The sequence below is a fragment of the Mytilus trossulus genome, chromosome 8 (genome assembly GCF_036588685.1).
Source record: "Mytilus trossulus isolate FHL-02 chromosome 8, PNRI_Mtr1.1.1.hap1, whole genome shotgun sequence".
NCBI lineage: Eukaryota > Metazoa > Mollusca > Bivalvia > Mytilida > Mytilidae > Mytilus > Mytilus trossulus.
Window position 1 is genome coordinate 37481330 of NC_086380.1, and position 24263 is coordinate 37505592.

A 24263-nucleotide genomic window follows, 5' to 3' on the forward strand; every position below is an offset into this window, starting at 1 on the left:
TCTTTTGTATGGAATAATTGTAAGATGTTTTTGACTGACTGGTTGCATTTTACTTGTTACCTGTAACCTGTTACCTAATCTTTATCTCCCTCCTCTAGCAGGAGCTTCGCTTTCACAGCGCACTAATTTGCACCCTTATTGAGACCCTTACACACGGAGCACTCTTAATTGCAATACTGTACATATAAAACGTAAAACAAATAACTGTTCACCACTCATGCGAAAAGGTATTTACAGCATTCTGAATAATCCATATATATGAATGTATCTATACGATTTATAATACGATTAAAATACAAAATATTCATACTGTGAATATATATCCATTTCTCAATGATTTCACATAATCCCTAATGTTCTATATATAGCAAATAACTCCTGCCCACGGATAATCGTTTACTGTTCAAACATATCCACTATCATAAAATCTAAAAGAGGGTACTATTTCCCCAACGCTAAGCGTTACAATGCATTATTTCACGCACATATTTAAAATATAAAATCCTGAGACGGACATCGCCTTCGTTTCATACACCTTGGATACGAGTTATCAGTTCAAACACTATCCATCACATTACCATGTAATATATGTTTCAGTTTTCTAAGATCGGTTATATTGGTGATATTTGGTTCTTAGTTCTGTTCTCTATAAGTCAGATGTTAAGTTTAATTGTTGTGTGAAAATATTGTGAAGCCTATTTGTCTGTCTTGAAGGGATCATATAACCTTGACTGCATGTACATACACTCTAGTATTCATATATTGCTTGATTATTTTAATAACATAAAGCCAATTAGATATATATTACTTTTAATATCGAATAATTAGATAATTGATGTATTCAGTACAATCACTTTCAAACAACTGTTACATGTAGTTCATAGTTGGTTCATTAAACAATAGAAGTACATTCTGAAGTTGAAAACACATGACTAACATGAAGTATCCATAATACAACTCTATCTATTCAAAGGAAAATATAGTTCATGGAAGATATTGAAGATGTCATTTCATGTATGTGTTTACCATGCCAATAACAATTAGTAAAGAAGTTTGGAAAAAAAAACTTGTCGAGTTTTATATTTTGGAAAGTAGATTTATAAACATTTTATAATGATTAAAAAATGCGTTAAATAAAAATCTTTTATTAAATTTGCAAGTGCATAACACTTCATTAAACAAAAGAAGTACGTTCTGAAGTTGAAAAACATAACTAACATGCAGTATCCGGTCCGTGTAACACTTATCACATTAGGTTTAGTATTTTAAAAGTTTGATCAAGTTTCTAAAATATCAAATTTATAAACGATATTTAGAATTTTGATATTTTAATAATTTGGTTAAAATTTCAAAATTTCAAAACTTTAACACAATTTGAAATTTTGATATTTTAAAACTTTGATCAAAATTCCAAAAATCTAAAATTTCTAAACTTTTTAAAACTTTGAATTGATAAGTGTTACACGGACCGTATCCATCATACAATTCCATCTATTAAAAAGATAATATAGTTCATGTAAGATATTGAAGATGTTATTTCATGTATGTGTTTTCCATGCCAATGACAATTATGTTTCCTGAATGTGATTTTCTTGTAAAGAAGTTTTGTAAAAAAAAGTCTTGTTGAGTTTTATATTTAGGAATGTAGAAATATAAACAAGGAGAATGATTAAAAATTGCGTTTAATAAAAATCTTTTATTAAACGTGCAAGTGCATAAAACTTCATTAAACAAAAGAAGTACATTTTGAAGTTGAAAAACATGACTTACATGAAGTATCCATCATACAATTCTATCTATTAGAAAGATAATATAGTTTATGGAAGATATTGAAGATATTATTTCATGTATGTGTTTTCCATGCCAATAACAACTATGTTTCCTGAATGTAGTTTTCTTTTAAAGAAGTTTTCTAAAACAAAATTTTTTTGAGTTTTATATTTAGGAATGTAGAAATATAAACAAGGAGAATGATTAAAAATCTTTTGTTAAACGTGCAAGTGCATAAAACTTCATTAAACAAAAGAAGTACACTTTGAAGTTGAAAAACATGACTAACATGAAGTATCCATCATACAATTCCATCTATTAAAAAGATAATATAGTTCATGGAAAATATCGAAGATGTTATTTCATGCCAATAACAATTATGTTTCCTGAATGTGGATTTTCTTGTACAGAAGTTAAAAAAAAATTGTTGAGTTTTATGTTTAGGAATGTAGAAATATAAACAAGTATAATGATTAAAAATTGCCTGAAATTAAAATCTTTTATTAAACGTGCAATTGCGTACAACTCATATACTTCAATTTGGTACTAATATCCAAGTAATTTAAGTTTTCATTCGAGTTTCGAAAATACCTTCATTAAAAAGGAAGTGGCGTGTTCTGTTTGAGGAAATACTTTTATCAAAGAATGTTTTGTCCGTGTAAGTTGTTTTATAAGATTAATCAGAAGACTTATAATTTTAGTATGACATAAATAAAACTATGTGTAGCCTTTTTAAACGGTATCATCCTGGTTTGCCTTAATTTAATTGAAGGTTTATTAAAACATACGGTGTTTTGTTGCTTTAACAATTACAGTTTTTTTTTCTGAATTATAATAATTATTTTTATTTTACCTGTAAAATTTTATGAAAGATAATTAATCGTAGCTTTTAAATCAAGGAGAATGATAAAGAATATTTTTATAAATTTTGTAGGGATGCATATTTTGACTGATAATATTTGAAAAAAAGTAACATAAAAACTGCATTTTAGCAACCTTACAAACACAAAGTATTTTGAACTTAATTTGTTACATAGTTTATTGAGTACCTGCTAAACAAAATGCACGTGCAAAAACATTGATAGACTATAATATATATAATGAAATAAATTAATAAATCTCTTAAACATAATAATAATGAAAAAGGAATCAAAACTTTACAGAATAGTAGATGCATATTTTGACTGATAATATTTGAAAAAAAGTAACATAAAAACTGCATTTTAGCAACCTTACAAACACAAAGCATTTTGAACTTAATTTGTTACATATTTTCACGTGAGTGAACATAGTGTGAACTATTTGTGTAGAAGACCCATTGGTGGCCTTCAGCTGTTTTATGGTCTTTAGTAGGATTGTTTTCTCTTTGACGCATTCCCTATTTACATACATAAATAAACTACTTTTTATTGTACAATTTTAGTAACGGTTTAGGAATATTCTCCGTTGGCTCCCAGGTGGCTTCAGATGCCTTACATCCCTCCCAATGAATTTTATATAAATGTTTCCTTCCTTTTCGTTTCTTGCCCATTATTCTGGCAACTGGGTACAGTCCCGATTCTAACTTCATTTTAATCTCATCTGAAAAAGTAATCAATAACTATATTAATATAAAAAAATAATTTAAACAAATCCAACATTGTCTGTCTGTTTATCTTTTTCTTTTTTAGTCATGACTTTGTCAGTTTATCAATTTTACTTATGAGATTGAACGTCCCTTTGGTTTTTCGCTCCTCTTTTACAACCACCGGGTCGATGTCTCTGCTGGTGGATATTTTGTCCCCGAGTAGCATAATATACATGAATACACGAAGATCAAACAGAATACTGGCTCGGACATCGCCCAGTATAAAAAAGGTCCGAAACAGACGTCGCCATGGACACGGTGTCTTCTGATATGGCAGGTGTCCCCTTATCACCAGACATGACAAATATCCCAAAAATGACACATTCAGATCATCAAACTAATAACAACATCAGTAATTTACGTACGCAGCCGTGTTCAGTTCTTCTGAAAGACATTTTGAATTTTGACGACTCGGAACAGCACTGTCTTATTTCAAAATGTTTTGTTAAATTTGGAGGATGTGCAATTACGAAATCTTTGCAAAATTTCTCTGAAGTTTATCAAGCTTTGGTTGAATACAAATAAAAAATTAGAAAAAGTGTAGCCATGATCTGTATATTACCATAGGAAAAAAGGAAATAAGTGATATGATTGCCAGTAATACATTACATACCACCCCAACCTACACAGCCAAATATCAAGCAATTAAATTCAAACCTTTGGGTAAAGCAACAGATTGCTCCTCTTCAATAAATTCCCCCATCGTGTCAGCCAATGATTCAAGAACATCTACAATGCAAAGAGTATAATCGTGTAGATTAATATGTGTATTTCTATTGTTGTAAAAATCAATACATACTGTTAAGTTACATAATCCAAGGTAATAATTTCTAGATAATAAGTAATTATTATGATAAACATATAATAATAGTTAAGATTCCGGTAGGTTTTTTTTTTCTCATTGCTCACAAAGTGTTGTCATTGCAGGCGTATTCTACTTGAATGAATATTGTTAATGCTTCATAAGCCTCTTAAGCCTCTATAGAATTGGTGATATGGTATACTATTGATAATGTATTGAAATGTAGTTGTATTGCTATGTATGATGTATCAGGCTGCACTTAAAAATATATAAAATCTAAATCTAAATTTACTCTACAATACTCGAATATAAATTTTAACACATAATCCCAATAATACATATTTGTACAATGATATATTTGAAGAATTCAAATGTTAAATATAAAATTAGTCATTTATTAATTGCTTAACTAACGTATTCATTTATACTTGTAAGAATACGAATACGTTTTTCACTCTTTACTTATGATAGCGCAAACTGAATACAAACCTAATGGAATATCTGGCGCACCTTCTACTTCCTCCATTTCAACATTTCTCAAATCTATCAAAAATAAAAACAAATAATTATCTTTAAAGAAATTAAAATAATAAATGATGATTTTCCAAAACCATGAATTATTTGAAATACAAAGAATTTTCTAATCATTAGGCATAAATTACCTTAGCCGTGTTAGTCATAATTTTTTTAATTTTGGTCTTCACTGCTTTTAAAATTTTATTTGTTTGGGTTAATTTTTATATTTATTGTTCAGATCGTCCTGATGAGTCTTATGTAAACGGAATGTACGTCTTGCGTATAGAATTATAAGACTGGTATTTACGATAATTTGTTAACCTATTCTTGGTTCTTAATTGTTGAAAAGGGCAAATCAAGCATAAAGTTGAAGAGTTAATACGAACATGCAAATACTTAAGAGTTAACTGCTTTGTATTTTAAGCTTGGACTACGTATAACGTAGATTTTAATGTGGCAATTTTGGTTAACCTAGCGACGCAAAGCGAAGCTAGGTAAACGGATATTTGTCACATTAAAATCAAGTTTTACGTAGTCCAAGCTAAAATTACAATACAGTTATCTCCATTCTAATGCCCTATAGTTTAACAAATTAAATTTTACCAATTTGTATGTCATGAAATGCCGAAAAAGAAAAAGTCCGTAAATATTGTATTTATATTTAAAGAAATTATATACTAAAAAAATAGAAATTCAAAATGGTGGCTTAGTTAAGAACCGGTAGATCATGGAATTTACCCCCTCAAAATATTTGTCATTGACAATCGAAATCTTTGTTACGAATGAAATGCATTAGAATTTTCAGATCTGACATGCGTTAACATTTAAAAAAAGTGAAGATTCATTTTAATTTCAAATTTAAATTTTGGTGACGTTTAAACTAATTTAAATCCAAGTATTTGCATAGTTGTAGTTGCAGAATTATATACAAATTAGAAAAACTGCTTTGATTTAAAGATAAAACACAAAGCCAATATATGCCAATATATTAACTAAAGAAACAAGTGGACACAAACCTGTAAGTATTCCAGTACCATCATCCACTATGGGGTCACTGGTATTTGCCCGTAAATGGACAGAATCTAAAATTGAAATAGTAAAAAACTTAGTTTTTTTATAGCAATAAATACTCTGTGAAATGAACTTGTTTGAAGCATTTTTAAAGCATTTTTTTTGGGCACGTTTAAACTAATTTAAATGCAAGTATTGTATTTGCATAGTTGTAGTTGAAGAATTATATACTAATTAGAAAAACTGCTTTGAATTAAAGATAAAACACAAAGCCAATATATGCCAATATATTAACTAAAGAAACAAGTGGACACAAACCTGCAAGTATTCCAGTACCATCATCCACTATGGGGTCACTGGTATTTGCCCGTAAATGGACAGAATCTAAAATTGAAATAGTAAAAAACTTAGTTTTTTTTTTATAGCAATAAATAATCTGTGAACTGAACTTGTTTGAAGCATTTTTAAAGCATTCTTTTTTAAATTTTACACATACAAAAACTACATTTTATACTGATCTGTTTACTGCCTTTGGCTTTTGTTCATAAGACTTGTCACATGATAGAAGATATAATGAAAACTATATTTACTATTGGATTGAAAACATATGAAGTTTTCCTTTTCGTAGTTGGACACCACTTAACTAAAAATTAAGACATTGAGTAAATTTCAAAATTTATTAGAATTTTTTTTTTATATGAAACAAACAAATGTAATGATGTTAGATAAACTATAAATTGTTTGTATGGATATCAAGTAAAGACACATTCTTTAATCTAAATAAGGACGTTTATTATTCAAAGTTGGCTTATAGGTCAGTCTTTCAGACAATCCATGGTATACCTTTGTTATTGCGGTTTTTTTTTATAACAAACTAAAAAATAATGACAAAAAGATCAAAATGCAAACAAACCTGTAAGTATTCTATTTCCTTCACTTCCTTCTACTTCCTCTACGGCATTAATAGAATTACTTGCCAGAAGTAAATGTGGAGAATCTGAAACTATAACAGTTAAACATATGTTCAATGGTAAACAAACTTGTTTAAATTATTTTATTTCTTTTGGTGAACACATTCTAAAACTATATCTGATATTTAAGGTTTTTGCTCAATTTTAATAGAGAGAAGATAATCTATTTAATTAAAAAAAGTTCATTTACAATTTGATTGAAAATATATTCAACAAATATGCCTATTTTCTAGCACATGAACTTTGAATCATCAATCCTATGCAGAATCTGATGTATAAAAACTATAAAATTATACAAATTATGTCAACGGCATCACTAGAATTACTTGCCAGTAGTTAATCTGAAGTATCTTAAATTATAACAGTTATGTTTTGTGTACTATTGTTTGTCTGTAGGTGTGTTTCCTTTTTAGCCATGGCATTTTCAGTTTATTTTTTACTTTTGAGTTTGAATGTCCATCTTGTATGTTTCGCCTCTCTTTTATAAAAAGAAGAGTGTTTTTTAGCACTGGTGACAAAATTACAGCAATAAACAATGTTAAAGAAGTCATCTTATGAAAAGATGTAATTACAAACATATGCATACCGTCAGCTGATGTTGATGAAGCTGGTTTAACATTCCTGTAATAGAAAATTATTTTTACAATATGTCCGTTTTTAAAGTGTATCCCTGTTCATGGAGTGTTAAAACAATGAAATGCCTTGTTTTGTTATTATTTACCCTTTTAAGGAAAATACATTCGTCCCTATTCATGTTGCTTTCGAGATAACCGAAACATTATTATTTCAAACCCAATCTACTACATTTAAGATTAATGACAAATATAAATTTGTTAGATGAATGCTGTTTGATATTCTTAATCTTTTAAACATGTTTTTTAATTTGTTAATTACTTTAAACAATCTGATTAAAGCATAAAACTAACTAAGGTTTATAGTTGCATGATACATATATCAAATGTTCCGACAACAATATACTTTTATTAGCAATAAGAACAAAAATTTGCGAAAACAAATTTACAGATCTAACATTGTTGGGCTGTTATTTAGAGTAATTATATATTTAATATGTGTTTTCAGTCATGTATCACCTTCACTGGTGATCCAATGGACAAGTTTATCGTAGAGTTGTAACTTGTTCAGACGTACTTTTATTAGCAATATACATACACAAACTTGATGGCATCTTTATGGCTTATTATTAGCCTCAGAGAGGCCAATCCATATGAACTTGGGTCTTTAAACTCGATCCCATCGGGTAAGCCTTCCATTTTAAATTCCTTTCTTTTAAAAAGGGAACCATACGGCACCGCTTGCTTTTTGGAACTGACAGATGCTGAAAATAAAAAAAATCTGTTGCCACAATACTTTTAAACGTTGATACCGAAAAAGTTGGTGGATTAAATTCGGTCAAATTAAAGCTGCTGTCAGGTTTTTCGAGGTTATTTATAGGGGGAAAATGGCCTTTAAAGTATTGTTGAGAAACTTCATATGGATTTCATAAAAGTATGTGCAAAAATATGCATGTATCTTTTAAACTTCAATTTAGTTTATATCAATAGTCTAAAAAAAAAATTTTTTTTTATTGAATTATTCAAAACAAAAAATTAAAAGATTGATTCATCCAAACACTAAACCCGTAACGGAAATATTCGTCCAACAGCAGTGTATATCTTTCAATCACTTAAGTGAAAAAAATAGGAAAAAAGTAACCTTTTATATATATATATATATATACATTAGACACCGTCTTGGTAAATGAGGTGATCTTGATATCTCACATACATCAAATTTGTATCTTAAAAAATACTTACCCCAGCATGAATTGAAAATCTTCCTCACTTGTTCTGAGAGATCTTGCTTGGTCTCTTTTTCATTTTTAACATCAACATATACAATGTTTCCTGAAAAAAATATTGAAAGTGGAAAAATTAATTACATTGGACACATGACGACTGATTAAAAACAACCCATAAAAACGTAGAAGTCATTTTATTCAAAGTACTGGATAAAGTGTGACATTTTTTTTTTTTATTAAAATCATTCAACATATTGAATGAAAAGTATTAGGAAACGGAGAGTAATTGCACGACAGTTCCAGAAAATGCCACAATGGTACAATTTCCCACGTTTAAGCTGCTGACCAAAATTAAAGTTATCATATTAGTATAACGGGAATATTTGTGCGAAAACGACGGACGGACGAACCAAAAAAGGGATTCACCAATACACAATCGAACAAAGCAATGAAATGACGGACAAGGGGAATGCAATATCGCTCTTTTTTTTTTAGAGCAGAAATGATCTTTAAAAATATTACACCGTATGCAAAGTGGCCACATTAAGAACGGGTATGATTTTAATAAATATTACCACAACCACCAATAGAATAAAAACGTCACGAATAATAAAAAGAATATCAATAATGAATTTCCTCAACACTTACCGAACACTGATTCTCTGAAGTCATTCTGGATTTTAGCGCCCTGGATGAACTCCAAACCTTTTGGCGAACCAAACACATGTGAAGGCTCATTATCCTTTGCTGCTATAGCAGCTATTTCATAGCCAAGGGAATGTAACAAAGCACACTGAAATTAAAATGAAATATCCGAAAAGTATTATAATTTTAATATCTGCTCAATATCGAGAGAGACAACGCTTGAGGTTACAATTGAAACACTTGTGCTTCTTAATGAGATCACCACCAGTTTTTGGTGGGGTTCGTGTTTCTCAGTCTTTAGTTTTCTGTGTTGTATTTTTTGTTCCGTTGTTTTCTGTTTATCTATTTGTTTTTTAGCCAAGACTTTGTCAGTTTATTAATTTTACTTACGAGATTGAACGTCCCTTTGGTTTTTCGCTCCTCTTTTTTAATCTTTATAATGATCAGTTTGGAAAAACAATAGATATAAAAAAAAGAAGATTTGGTGTAATTGCCATGAGAATACATTAATCAATCATCGAATCTTCACAAGACATAGTTAAAAAGACATGATTTTACATAAATTAGACACGTTAGGTAATATAAAATGATAAAAGAGAGCTTGTCATCGTAAGATTTCATTAAATTTAAGAAGTCTTATCTTATGATCTTCTAATAGACCTACAGTGATTGTGAAGCTTTATTGTTTTATAGTTCATTGTATTAAGGGACAACTTTCAAAGGTATTGCATGTAAACACTTGCACCAGATGCGCGTTTTTCGTGTAAATATTACTTTTTGTTTTGATTTAAACAAATAAAGACAATAGTAGTATACCGCTGTAATAGGGGAACCTGTTTGAGTCTATAACAATTGTAAAGTAATATGCCTTTTATATATTTTTATAAGGATAAATGTTCTAATTAATTTTTAAGTTGAATATATAAACATTAGTCTGTTACCTTGACGACTAAACATATGTGAAGCAGGCAATGTTTAGAAAAAAATCATTAATGTATAATTTAAAATATTGATAATTTAAATAAAACAGACAAACTAACCGAATTTGAAATTATGTTGATTTGGATATTGGCTGCCTCGTCTGGTGACATTCCCTTAAAGGGATCTTCCCGAACTTCTTTTGCCTTTGTTCGGAAGACCATCTTTTCGTCTTCCGATGTATTTGCCCATCTTTGTCCGAGCGATTTCAAGTGTTCTTCTTTTGGAGTATCACCTGTTTTAATTGATATTTGAAAGTTTTTTATTGTGCATTATGTCGATCTGCTAAGTTCAGCCTTTCTTCGCGTGTATAAGTGAATAGGTCCAGTTTATACAACAATAATCTCTTTTAAAAAAGCATTTAATCCTAGACTCAAATGAGAATTTGGTATACAATTTTAATTATCATTAGAGAAACAGATTATTACATTGATTATTACATCTCTATAGTTGAATTATAAATTTTAAAATCCTCGCCAAGGCGGACTTTTAAATTAATAATTTAACTATCTCGATTGGATAAATCCGATAATCCACTTGTACAATGTAATAATCTATATCTATAAGCCCCGGGCACAACGTTTAAATATGATTAATTAACAGATGGAGTGAATCTAGTCGTCCTGATGTAGTGGTATGCATAGTAGATCCATATGCTAAAGGTCTCGAGTTCGATTCCCGGCATAGACAATGGATTTCTACATAAATTTTGAAAACTAGTCTTTTTCAGAATAAATATTTTCTAAGTTTAATTGTGGATGTGAAATTCCCTACAAAATGTTACAGAACAATAGAACAAAGGAGCTGGGATGTAATTTTTGAAGATTTTGTATTTTTTTTTAAGTCAAAGTACAAACTACTAGTATACTTGAACACCAATACTTTCTATTAACTAACGAACAACAAATCAGCTAGTATATCACGAATCATAGTTAGCTAAAACAATGATGATAAATGATCGGTACTTGCCTCGTTTAAATTGCCGCGAAAACAAGGTATAGGCAGTCGGACCTTTAGTCGTCTTTCTCTTTTTTGTTGGGGCAACTCCCTGGCCACCACGCTTTTGTTTAGCCCTCCTATTTCCAATCCACACCTTTAAATAAAATACTAGAAAATAAGTGAGTAATAATAAAAAACACTTGAAACTTATAGTAGCGCAAATAAAATAAATTCTTCATTGTAAATGTAGACGTGTTTGGCATTACTTTTTTATCCTTATTGCTCTTCAACTTTGTACTTTATTTGACCTTATAATTATTTTGATTGGAGCGTCACTGATGAGTTTTGTGTCTTGCGCAGGATAAAATATAAGCCTGGTTATTTTGATTTATATTTACAGTAGGTATTATGTCTATTTGCTGTTATAGAAGTAAAAGTCAAAATTGTACAAAGCTTGAGAAGCTCAACATACCTCGATCCTTTCCCTGCTTATTGATGTCTTAATGGACAAATCACCTATCTCCTGATTATGCTTCTTACTGGCGGATGTTAGGCCTTGCTCCCAAGCATGCTCTAGGATGTCAACCTGCTCTTTGCTTAAATCAATTCTTGTTCTACTTGGTCCCTATATTAACATGTTAAGATCTGTTAACGTTGTAATTTACTTTAATGGATGTGCATAAGATCATACACGCACCTGCCAGTTTAGCATGCACACCTTACGAATTTGACTTACCGAGTTAGACTTATTACCGGATTTGTTCTTAAAGAGAAGCAAAAGATATAAAAGGGACGTTCAATCTCATATTAAGTTAAAAGCAAACTGACAAAGCCATGGCAAAAAAAAGAAACAGACAAAACACAACATAGAAAACTAAAGACCGAGAAACACGAACCCCACTTAAAAATGGGGGTGATCCCAGGTGCTCCGACAGGGTCAGCATATCCTGCTCAACATGTGACACCCGTCGTGTAGCTCATGTTAGAATATTCGATGACCCACCGAATTAGACTAATTATCGGGTTTGTACTAATAGATTAGCTTACCCTTCCGGAACACCTGAGATCATCCCAGTTTTTGGTGTGTGAGTGGGTCTCAGTCTTTATTTTTTTATGTTGTGTTTTGTGTTCTGTTGTTTGTCCTTTTGTCTGTTTCTTTTTTAGCCATGGCTTAGTCAGTTTGTGTTTTACTTATGAGATGGAACGTCCCATTGGTATCTTTCGCCCCTCTATTACAATCATTACATGCAGAAAATATAGAAGACCTATTAATTACGGTATCTAAGAACTCAGAAAATTAAATGTTGTCCACTGAGCCATGAAATGAGGTCGAGGTAAAGTGAAAACTATCTGACAGGTACCCACATACCAAACATAGCTTTCATATTACTTATAAAAAGCTAGAAATTAACCTTGCAAAAAGTCTAAGCTATTTTTCAAGCAGTCACTGAACGATAAAAATAAGGCCAAGAACAATGGTAATAGGACAAATTGATAGGTCATCTATATATGAAAAAGAAAACAAGAGTGGACACAGATAAGTGTGGATAGTATTTGAATATAAAGCTGCGTTGAAGCCGGATCACCATCCATAAGTCGCGCTTATTTCTTACTTATGAGTTTGAATGTCCCTTTGATATCTTTTGCCCCTCTTTTACTGCAACAGAAGTCGCAGGAGATCCAAAATTAAAAATCCCTTTATTTGTGTCATTTTGAGCGTAACTGAAGGAAAATGTTGGGAATATTTTAATTTTTTAATTGATTGATCTGAAATTGGCTTTTTGGTGTTTCCATTTACAACTTATGAACTTTCAAATTATAATGTGAGGTTTCTAACGTCAATTTGAAGGTTAAGTTCGATATTAACGATTTTGATAGCATGTTCTATACAATGTGATGGATTGCTCTAAACAATGTGATGGATCATCTGCTCTCTAGTAAACCAAATAGTTTATAACAAGAATGACATTTATTAGCAGCCAGCAGCTCACATTTTTTTGTTCTTAATTCAAATAAACCATGAGGCATCCAAGAAGTGTAAAATATTTTCAACTCATTGATGCTTTATGACTGCCTTGTTTGACATTAATGACACTATCTTTAAATTTTCTTAGTGTAAATGAGTTTGGCATCATGATTTTAACAAACAAATAATTTAAAGCAAATTAATCTTTATTAAAGAGGCAGTTGCTACAATAAAAAAGTCCACCGTCTTATATTCATATAAAGTAGATTGGCATTAAGATTGTGCATACTTAGATGAATACAATGTACATCAGAACTAGAATCTAGTTGTTGAGTATTAGCTTGTGCATTAAATTATAAGTCTATGTATAAGGGACATAAATTATCATCCCACGTCATCTTAAAGAATACATTCCTAGGTTTATTCCATACAAATACTTATCTTTTACTGGCTAAAAACGATTCATTTAAGTTTCTATGTTAAACTGAGTAATCAAACACCACATTATAAGGAACATACACTGTTTGGTTTTATTTCATAAAGTTGTTTTCTAGAAGAAGACTTTTTCAATGATAAATTGGTTCCAAGCATGACAAAAGAAATGTTGAAAACTGATTACTTATGTGATGTCCCAGTACAATAACACTGAAAAAATCAACAGACCAGAACAAAATTCAAACTTGATCTTTAACTTGTCATGATTAAACTATATGCCAAATATGCATTCAAAACCTTCAAGCATGACAAAAAAAGTGGGAAAACTGATAACTTCTGTGATTTTTCTAAGTAAAAGGTTCATAACTCTTCAAAAAACAATCAATATAAAAAAGAAAATTTGGTGTAATTGCCAATGAGACAACTCTTAACAAGAGACCAAATGACACAGAAATTAACAACTATAGGTCATTGTACGGCCTTCAACAATGAGCCAAGCCCAAACCCGTAGTCAGCTATAAAAAGCCACGAAAAGACAAATGTAAAACAATTTAAACATGAAAACTAACGGCCTAATAAATGTACAAATAAACAAGACCATTCCAAAATCAGAATTTGATCTGTAACTTGTCATAGTTATACTGCATACCAAATATCAAACCAATATATTCAAACATGACAAAAAAAGTGCGGAAAGTTGATTTACCAGACTGGCTGATGGACAGACAGAGTCAACGTGCCTTTTAGCTTCACTGGTAGTTGACTTATAATTGAGGGATAGTAAAAGACCAATTATTTTAAAGCGATCATCTTGAAATTTATTTTTAATATACTTTCAAGATTTTTTTCAGTAAATCACAGTTAACTGAGACTTTGCTTATGGTTTATCGCATAAGTTTATGATAAAATGTATGCTGAAACAAGCATTGCAACATGATAATTACCCATCATATTTTAAAATAAGATAACAACACAGTAGATGGTAAATATTTTCTGTAATAATACATTGTGATGATTAAAACATACATGAATTTGCAAACAAACATAAAAATTACAAAAATAGACAAATAGGTAAGCTTACTGGAAATGTTTAATTTTAAGATAGCAAAACTAATTTCTAGACTTTAATGTTCGAAAAAAATTTCTGATATTATTTTATTATTTCATTTGGTATTACAAAGACATCTACACAAGCTAATTGATGATAAAGTTTGTATCGTCTAAAATTGTTAAATCTGCTTGCTTGTTTTTAGTTTACCTTGATAAAATATATTCTAGTTTCTGCAAAAAACATTTATAAAGCAAAAAGTTGACAAACTAAGGGTTTCTATATATATCATGTAAATGCAATTCACGTATCGGTTATGCTTTTTCAATAGACAGTAGTATCATGTAAGTAAACTTAAAATCTTATTTAAACTTGTTACTATGCTATTAGTTTACCTATATTAGGGGGAGGGTTGGGATCCCGCTAACTGGTTTAACCCCGCCTCATTATATATATATGTGCCTGTCCCAAGTCAGGAGCCTGTAATTCAGTGGTTGTCGTTTGTTGCTGTGTTACATATTTGTTTTTCGTTCTTTTATTTGTACATAAATTTGGCCGTTAGTTTTCTCATTTGAATTGTTTTGCATTTGTTATTTCGGGGCCTTTTATAGCTGACTATGCGGTATGGGCTTTGCTCATTGTTGAAGGCCGTATGGTGACCTATGGTTGTTAATTTCTGTGTCATTTAATTTGGTCTCTTGTTTAGAGTTGTCTAATTGCAATTACACCAAATCTTCTTTTTATATATACTATAAGGTATTTTGTTGTAACTTTAATAGCTTCATGCAAAGAAAAGCAAGCGTAGACACAGACCATTATGTAAAGTATACAGCATGCTGAGAGTATTGCATGGCAATACATAGTCCCCTACCAGTAAAAGTTAATTGTTACCAAAAAACATATCAGAGTTTCTGAATAAATACCAATATCTGGATAATTGAAGAAATATAAAATATCTTGTGTGCAAGTTTATTGATCTTTAAACTGTGGAATGGCTAGGTTTAACTGATTTATATATATTATCATGAGCATTGTTTACATCATGAGAAAATAAAACAAGAGAATTCAATCTGACACTTTCAAGATAAATTTACATGTCCATACAGTTTTATTACTAAACAGTGTTCTCCCCAGGGCCTTTGTAGCATCATGCCAATGTGATGCTATATTGTTTGAATGTGATGCTCTCTGAAATTATTTTTGTATAGATTGCGTTATGGATGTGATGCTATTATTTTGAGAAACATGATGGTATTTTAAATCTGTCTGTTTCACAGGATGCTATTTGAAATTGGTGGGGAGAACACTGCTAAACACTTCTATAATATACAATGTATACACAGTGTGACCTATAAATATAAATATTTTTTGGGTATAAAAATTTACAAGTGTAAAGAAATAGAATATTAAAAACAAGAGGCTCTCAAGAGCCTGAATCATTCACCTTAAATTATTTGCTTAAATCAATGATCAATGATTATTTTGGCTTTTCAATTTATATATCTATTCTTGAATCTGATCATATCTTCTTCAAAAGCAAAAAAATGCATTTTACCCCTATGTTTTTTTTAACCATACAGGCTATGCTTCTTGACGTAAAAGGAAATAAATATAAAATTTATACTAGATACTCTGAAACTCATTCAGCCTGAGTTTGGCTGAAATTTATTCAGCAGTTTCAAAGGAGAAGATTTTTTAAAGTAAGCTAACAAGTAAAAGAAATTAAGTTATAATTAAATATCTTTAAAGGGCAATAACTCCTTAAAAGGTCAGTTGACAATTTTGGTATCTTGACATATTAGTAGATCTTACTTTGCTGAACATTTTTGCTGTTTATAGTTTCTCTTTATCTAGAATAATATTCAAGATAATGATAAAAAACTGCAAAATTTCCGTAAATTACCAATTAAGTGGCAGCAACCCAACAATGGGTTGTTCAATTCATCTGAAAATTTCAGGGCTGATAGATCTGACCTGATTAACATATTCACCCCATGTCAGATTTGCTCTAAATGCTTTAGTTTTTGAGATATAAGCCAAAAACTGCATTTTACCCCTATGCTCTATTTTTAGCCATGGTGGCATGTTTTTGGACGAAATAGAAAATAAAATACAAACTTTATTCTAGATACCCTAAGGATCATTCAGCTTAAGTTTAGTTGGAATTGGGTCAGTAGTTTCAGAGAATAAGATCTTTTAAATAATTTACGACGAGGACGGACTACGACGATGGATGCCAAGTGATGGCAAAAGCTCACATTTCCTTTTAGGAAAGGTGAGCTAAAAATGACATCATTATGAAATAAAAACACAAAAAAACCCCTGACATTCCAATGTTTGCACATATTCAATTTGTCATTGCTAAGATAAAAGAAATTTAATAACAATTCTTAAAGAAAGAGGGTGGCGTGTGCTCTTGAAATTAAATTTTTATCATAAATCAAAATTTCCTACAGGCATAATTCAAACAAAAATAAAAGAGCATTTTCAACACTTTTCAGAAATTCTGTTGATAAATGTAGAAGTGATAGCATTTACATATATTTATGCATTGCAAATTTCAATATTTTTAGCAAACATTTTCAAGGGGACAAAACTCCTGTAAAATATTTGTGGGGTACTTATTTTACAACTGTCATGAGACATTTCTGTTGCCAAATACATGTATTGCAATGTAAACTAGGTAAAATTCAATTATCTTCCTTGAAATATTCATTCACACATTTCATAATTTAGGTTAAATAAATGTAAATGTCTAAACAAAATTGTATTTCATTTCTTGTCAACTTTATGTTCATGGCTAGTGCCCCTTTGGAAATGTTCATGTCACGATGACATGGAAATATCATTGTCAGATTGTGTTAATTCATTGTAATTGGCATACATGTTAAACACCAATATGTTTCAATTTGGTTGTTAATCTTTGTTCTTCATCTGGAGGATCATAAGGTATATTGCCTTAATATAGTGTAATCCATAGTCTGATTTTTTTCAATATTCTTGTGTGATGTTCTTACTTTGGAGTTTCTGAATACAGCTGTGTCATGGTGTCCATTTCTGAAAAATAATATGCTTTAGTACTTGAGGAAATGATTCTTATAAAGCTGAAAGGCATCAATTTTAAAACAAGAGTGGACACAGACCAGTGTGGATAGTATTTAGCATTATGAGAGTATTGCATAACTGTGAGTAAACTCACTAAGGATACCATTCATTCACACATTCTCAGATAGAGAAAAATAATTTAAATGAAAAATTCAAACTTGATATGTAAATATGGAGCAGGATCTGCTTACCCTTCCAGAGCACCTGAGATCACCCAGGGATCTCCATGACCTGTTTTATGATGGCAGTCCTGCTGAAATCTACCTCCCGACATAAATTGTTAACTCTCTAGATAAATTCTCTAGCTCCATAGATAAAATGTCCCCTCCATAGATAAAAAATATAACTTCAATTTTACTGACTAGTTTATGACCCCATGCTAATAAGCGTTAACAACAGGTGTCATATTTTGCGATTACAGGTAATCCGCCAATATCGATCTGTAATAAGTGTTTCACCCCCAGTTTTTGGTTGGGTTCGTGTGTCTTAATCTTTATTTTTCTATGTTGTGTTTAGTGTTGTTTGTTTGTTTCTTTTTTAGCCATGGCTTTGTCAGTTTTTTTTTTAATAATGAGATTGAACATCCCTTTGGTATCTCTCGCCCCTCTTTTTTTGTCATGTTAAAACTATAGATACCAAATATCAAATCAATATATAACAGTAGTCAGACTTGACTTAAATTAAAGTGAAGAAAATTGATTAATTGTGTGATTTTTCAAGATCTAAGGATCATATAACTGCAATTTATAATCCAATAAATACAAAAGTCAAACTTGATCTGTAATGTGTACATGTTGTTATGGTAAAATTATAAACCAAATATCAAATCAAAATCTTTAAGTATGACAAAAAAAATAGTGGAAATTTCTTTCTTAAATGAATTTTGATTAATTGTGTGATTTTTCTAAGTCCAAGGACCATAACTCTACAAAATAATCATCAGACAGGAACACAATTCCCAACTGTTACTTGCCATGGTTTAACTATATTTATATGCCAAATTTCAAGTCAATATCTTTAAGTATTAAAAAAAAACAAAATGTGGAAAACCAATTATTTAAGTGAATTTTCTAAGTTCAAGGACCATAACTCTGCAAAAATCATTAGACTGGAGCAAAATTCAAACTAGAAAAATTGTCATGGTTAAACTATATGGCAAATATGAAGTCAATATCTGCAAGCATGACAAAAAAGGGTGGAAAACAGAATACTTATGTTATTTTTCTAAGTCCAAGGCCATACAATTGTCTGAAATGTTGAAAATTCCCCCCTTTTTATGAATAAAGCCCCATATATCCACAACATAAAAAACAAGTTATATAGAGGCATAACTTCTTGCGGCGGGGGCATAAAAACTAAAGGGAGCTTACGTCAATAAATATAAACAATCCACTAAAGTTTCATGGAAATTGGTGAAAGCAATTTTGAGTCTTTGTACAAAGTGTGAATGACAGACGGCTGAACAGTGGGGCAACGCTATACAATACTTCTTGTCTTAGACGAGCTTATAAAAATGCTATTTAATTATTCATTAAAATATACACTCATCATTCCTGTCAGCTTTGCTTTATAGATTCTGCTTATTAGTTCCCATGACAAATGACATATGGTAACAGTTTCTCAATGAAACTTTTGAGAAAGCTCAGCCATAATTCAGCAAATGAATTTCAAATAAAGAGGATATTTTGAGAAGGGTATTGTTGTCTTCAATCTTTGATTAAAATTTTTTGTCAAAAAAGATAAATTGTCCCTCATCAAGCTCACTAAGCATTGCTAAGTATTTAACATCATGATCTATGATTTCCTTTTCTTTTTTTGGTATGGGCAGATTTTCTATTTTTGATAAATAAATGCTACATTTTTTACCTGCTGCATTTAATACATAAAAAGTAAAATATCATGAAATTAATACAATGTAATATTTAAGATTTTTCTTCATAAAAGAAATTTCCTACCATAAATCCAGAATGTCTTTAAACCTTTCATAAATCATGTTTAACAAATAAACCATTGTTTTGGAATTTAGGCTGAACCGTGAATGCATGATGCCAGTCCAACTGAAAAAGATAAGAAATTGATTTTGGATGTGTTTACAATGTATATATATACATACAAATACATCATGTTCATGTTTTCATATTTTACAAAATGGATCAAGTGTTTATGTCTGAAAAGAAACATATTTTACAACTAGTGAACAAATTGTTCAGAGAACAATTGAAAGTATTTTCAATAAAGCTGCTAAAAATGATCTAAGGGAGATCCAATTGTACTTCTTGTTTATAAAATCTCTTTTATGTTCTTAATGAAAGGTAATTCAACACTGATTCCAAATATGTATGAATTATGTATCTTTTTAATTGAATAAAGGGATATAATAGGCTACTTCCAGTTGTCACTTCAGGTCTCATTATATACATGTACTATGAATGATAAATGAGATTTATCCCATAATATTTATTTTTAAAGTTTTCAAGGGGAGAAAACTCCCATTAAATGTCAACATACCGGTTAGACTAAATATAAGGCATTAGACTTGTTGTGACTAACATTTTGGTGTAAATAGGAAGTCGATATCTTTTACAGTTAATTAGAAAAACTGATAACAAGTAAAACTAAAAAATTCAAGTATGACCTTGACCTTTGACTTTGACCTTAGTAACTCTCATATGGAGTCTCCCTAAAGCTTCGCTCAAAATTATTTGAAACATCCTGAGGATATTACAAGAAATTTGGTAAAATAATTTTATCACTTTCTTTTACGTATTTATTATACAATTTTAACGATGAACAAAAAAGCTGAAAAATAAACCAAGAAGCTGTAAAAAGCGTAAATTGCTCAACAGTAAATTTTTGCTAAAACCTTTCATACATGTACTGAGGATTCATTAATATTCGTGGGATACCAATTTTCGTGGATTTCGTGGGTATAGGTAATCCAAGAATTTAAATAAACAACGAAGTAGGAATTTTGTATAGGCTTGCATGCAGACTTTTGCAAAACCACAAAATCAAATATCCACGAAAACACCATTTTTCCACAATCTACGAAAATTAGTATCCACGAAAATAAATGAATCCACAGTATTAATAATCTCTGAGTACAGGTACAAAAAATATTGTATTTGTCATGTTTGTTGTAAGGAATATAGTATAAGTAGTTGGATTTAAATTTTGCAAATTATTGTGACTGATGATTTTTTTTCTTACTCTGTTGTAGTGTTGGACATTGTAAATGGTCAAGCATGGCACTAACCCTTATTTGGGAACTGCTTTTAATCAATGTTTCTTCGGACCATTTCGATTTGATCAATCTATTGTTTCTGCCCAGGGTACCAGACATTACAGTTTCAAGTTTTGGTCTTACATATGTTCTAGATGGTTAAATTTGTAGTTCTTTTGTTTTAATGCTGTTTATCTTCACATTTCTTTTAATAAAGCTTAGCTATGAATTTTGCATTATTTGTGTTGTCATTTATGATTTACTTCCTACATCATTTTACATTGTTCTATCTGTCAGTCTACAATGTATAAAAATCCTTGCAATAATGTATGTTAAAAGGTATGTACATAATTTGTAATAAAAAGGTATTTTTCAAAAGGACACTTACCTTGATTTTTCTTTATTTTCTGTGGTTGTCAAATATTCATCCATAAATAAGTGTGTACAGGTACATTCTAATAAGGTCTACAAATCTGGTAAATACACAATGAATGTGCAATTCATTCTAGGGAGGCTTTTTTTTCCGATTCCTCTGTCCAAATTGTGAACTTTATATGTGTGTAATCGGAAGAGATATACATTTACAATGTGGCTTTATATTTCTGGCAATGGTTAGTTTCAAAGCTCACATACACTTATTTGTTAAAATTAGTAACATTTGTTCAAAACTGCACAGGGATTTTTGTTCAATTGCCTTTCTTCTCCTTTGGAATAAATCTTAATTGATAGAAAACATTTCTTGTCTTCCTCTCTCCATAGTTGGTGGTTACCGGTAAACTAGTCTTTTCTTCCTACTGTATGAAGTGATATGTTGTGCAGTCTATAACTAAATGCATCTTGTAGTATATAATATTGTGTTGACTTGCATCTGATTATTTTTTTTTAATTCTGTAGAATCTTTCAAGCCTTAAAAGTCTCATCTGCTCATGTGTAATGAAACTGAAACCCTCTTTCATGTCTTTAGCCAACCCAAATTTGTACATATAGTTGTTGTAAAGAATATTTGAAATCAAAACAAATTGTAGTCTTATTTATCAATAGAACTGGAACAGAACATTTTTCCCAATGATAATCAAGTTGTATCTATAGGTGCTACATAAAATGACATTTATGCCCCGTCCATGTGTAAAATGTCAAAATTTAATCATAAACTATCTTTGGGATATCATCTAAGAAGTTTCATGGCATAATAATCAGCTCGTTGATTGTGGCCATTATCAGGCAGAAGCAGGTAAATGTTGCATGACGAGCTATCTTTTGAAAGTGCTGGCTTATCAGAATTCCAAATTATCTCTGATGGTATTTGAACATTTGTATGTAGGGTTCCACTTTTTCTTGTCACGCCAATGTTGGATTTTGACAATATGTAGTCATGATTCAGGGGTTCCAACAAAAACAACATTTAGATTCCCCTGATTATTCGCAAAGATTATCTGATCACCTTCACCTCTGTATCTTTGACCTCCTGTATAGGAGAACCACACCAGTGTCTTCGTAGGCACCAGTATGTTGAACTATAAATATCCTTCACCTGGGTGCTTTATATACAGTGCAGTTTGTAGTCCATTACCAATGAATTTTGAATATACAGTTATATATATATACACAGTGTTCTGTTATAGGTATTATAGTTGTATGGTTATTACACCTTTACGTTATTCTTGTCCTTTTTCAATCCTTTTGAGAGGAAATTTTATCTGGTGGTGTGTAGCAAAAAAAGAAGGCGGCGGCTACAATATTCAATTTTGGCTATTAATTCACTGTCCAGTTTCAGATTTTTCCAGAGCATTGAGAATTTGCATCTTTATTTTTGATGTTTGCTCATGAAATTCTGTGTAAATTGAACTCTTCAGAATTGCATTTATTTCATCCGCAATTGGATTCCTGATGTTGGATAGGCCTTCACATTCTAGGATGAAATGTTCAAGTGTTTCGTCTCCTTGGTGGCATATAAGACACATCGGATCTATTTCATTTTGGTACATTTTGATTCTATGTGATTGCAGAATGTATGTGCCAGTTAGCATTTTAAGTTTTGGAGGAATTCTTCCTATGTCTCTAGCTGATTGGCATTTGATTTTTAGCAGGGGGTGTAGCTTCCCTTGGTAAAATTCCATGTAATTTAGATGCTGTAGGCATAAAGCATAGCATAAAATATTTATTTAAAGTCGGTTATACATATAACAATACAACAGGCCTTTGTAATATGGAACCATTGTTGTTATTGAGTCATTCCAGTGTTTTTGGATAGTTCGGTTTATTAGTGGGGTCCATTTTTCTTTCTTCATAGGTATATCAAGATAGTTGTTGATTTCATCCATGTTATATTTTGTTAGGATCTTTTTGATTTCTATAAACCAGCTGTTGCTTTCCAAGGATTTGACCTCAATTTGCCTGCGTGCCAGTTGTTTTTCCGTGCTGCTTTCGTCTTGGTTACAGATGTTATTAAATAATCCAAGTGCTCTTTTGTCAATTTGCGCTTCGACGGGTAGTATACCTGATAGCATGTACACCGCCGGGTCTGATGTTGTTGTAGGGAGCGAAAGCAGCTGTTTCAGTATTCACACAAGAGTTATCTATCTTGAAAACATAATCACAAAAATGTCGGTATTGATATGAGTATTTCCCGGTATGCGTTAAATTTTGTCCACCGAAGTGAAACCTCTGAATTATGTGGTCAGTGGTCTCTGACATGGCCAATTCAACTATTTTTAAAAGAAATTTATATTAAATATGATTAAATATATAAATGCATTCACTATATATTATAATACTAATAGCTAGAACAATTTCAGGTTATAAATGTGAGTTTTTACCAGTTCTAAACGTAAGGTGGTATAGGTCTGACGGGGTAAATGAAAGCCCAATGTCCATCACTTTCAGATAGATATGTTAAAATTCTAAATTAATAGAGGATTTTATTAAAACTGTACGACACAGATCTCAGTGAGCTTTATTTGAATATATAATTATATATAGATGATAACACAGTGTCAGTACAACGGCACCATGATCCGCGTCTAACGTTAACGTTAATTAGTATCAGGTTAAGAATTATTATAATGGAGCTTCACACAAACAAATGAGCCAGACTAAGAAAAGGGCTAAGCATGCCACGTGCTGTCTCATACAAGCACTGACTGTTTGGTATTTAAAAGTATTTAGCTTGGACTTTTCCGGATTAAATTCAATACCTGAATTGATGCCATTTCAATATTAACTTGTTTACATAAAACAAAAAATATCCTAGTAAAGATTGATGATTATTTGTGACCCTTTTGGTTAGTTCTTTATGGAAGCAGCTCTGTGATTCTAATTCCGAAACAAATGGGTATATTCCTGCAACGGAAATTATATACATTCTTTCCAAAAAACCAAATTTGCTTTTGTAAGAAGCTAATAGCATACTGTAGCATACTGTACAGTATA

General features: G+C 30.7%; 2 protein-coding genes and 2 long non-coding RNA genes across 4 annotated transcripts in view; 2 read left to right on the forward strand and 2 right to left on the reverse strand.

The window, feature by feature from the left end:
• Positions 1-24263, forward strand: part of LOC134680915 (uncharacterized) — a 499914-nt gene that overhangs the window by 189240 nt on the left and 286411 nt on the right. The gene's annotated exons all lie outside the window — the stretch shown is intronic.
• The window catches only part of LOC134680913 (HAUS augmin-like complex subunit 5), a 409805-nt gene that overhangs the window by 136025 nt on the left and 249517 nt on the right, over positions 1-24263 (forward strand). The window lies entirely within an intron of this gene.
• LOC134681896 (general transcription factor II-I-like) lies at positions 846-10429 on the reverse strand. Its single transcript, XM_063541536.1, has 11 exons — positions 10181-10429; positions 9144-9288; positions 8512-8601; positions 7868-8033; positions 7284-7318; positions 6640-6729; positions 6045-6110; positions 5732-5797; positions 4689-4742; positions 4055-4126; positions 846-3351 (listed from the first exon to the last, which is right to left on the reverse strand). The coding sequence occupies exons 1-11, from the start codon at positions 10280-10282 to the stop codon at positions 3170-3172; spliced, it is 1068 nt and encodes a 355-aa protein (XP_063397606.1). The 5' UTR covers positions 10283-10429; the 3' UTR covers positions 846-3169.
• LOC134680912 (uncharacterized) lies at positions 14251-23792 on the reverse strand. Its single transcript, XR_010100534.1, has 3 exons — positions 21223-23792; positions 19567-19668; positions 14251-17563 (listed from the first exon to the last, which is right to left on the reverse strand). It is a non-coding gene; the product is annotated as an uncharacterized LOC134680912 (long non-coding RNA).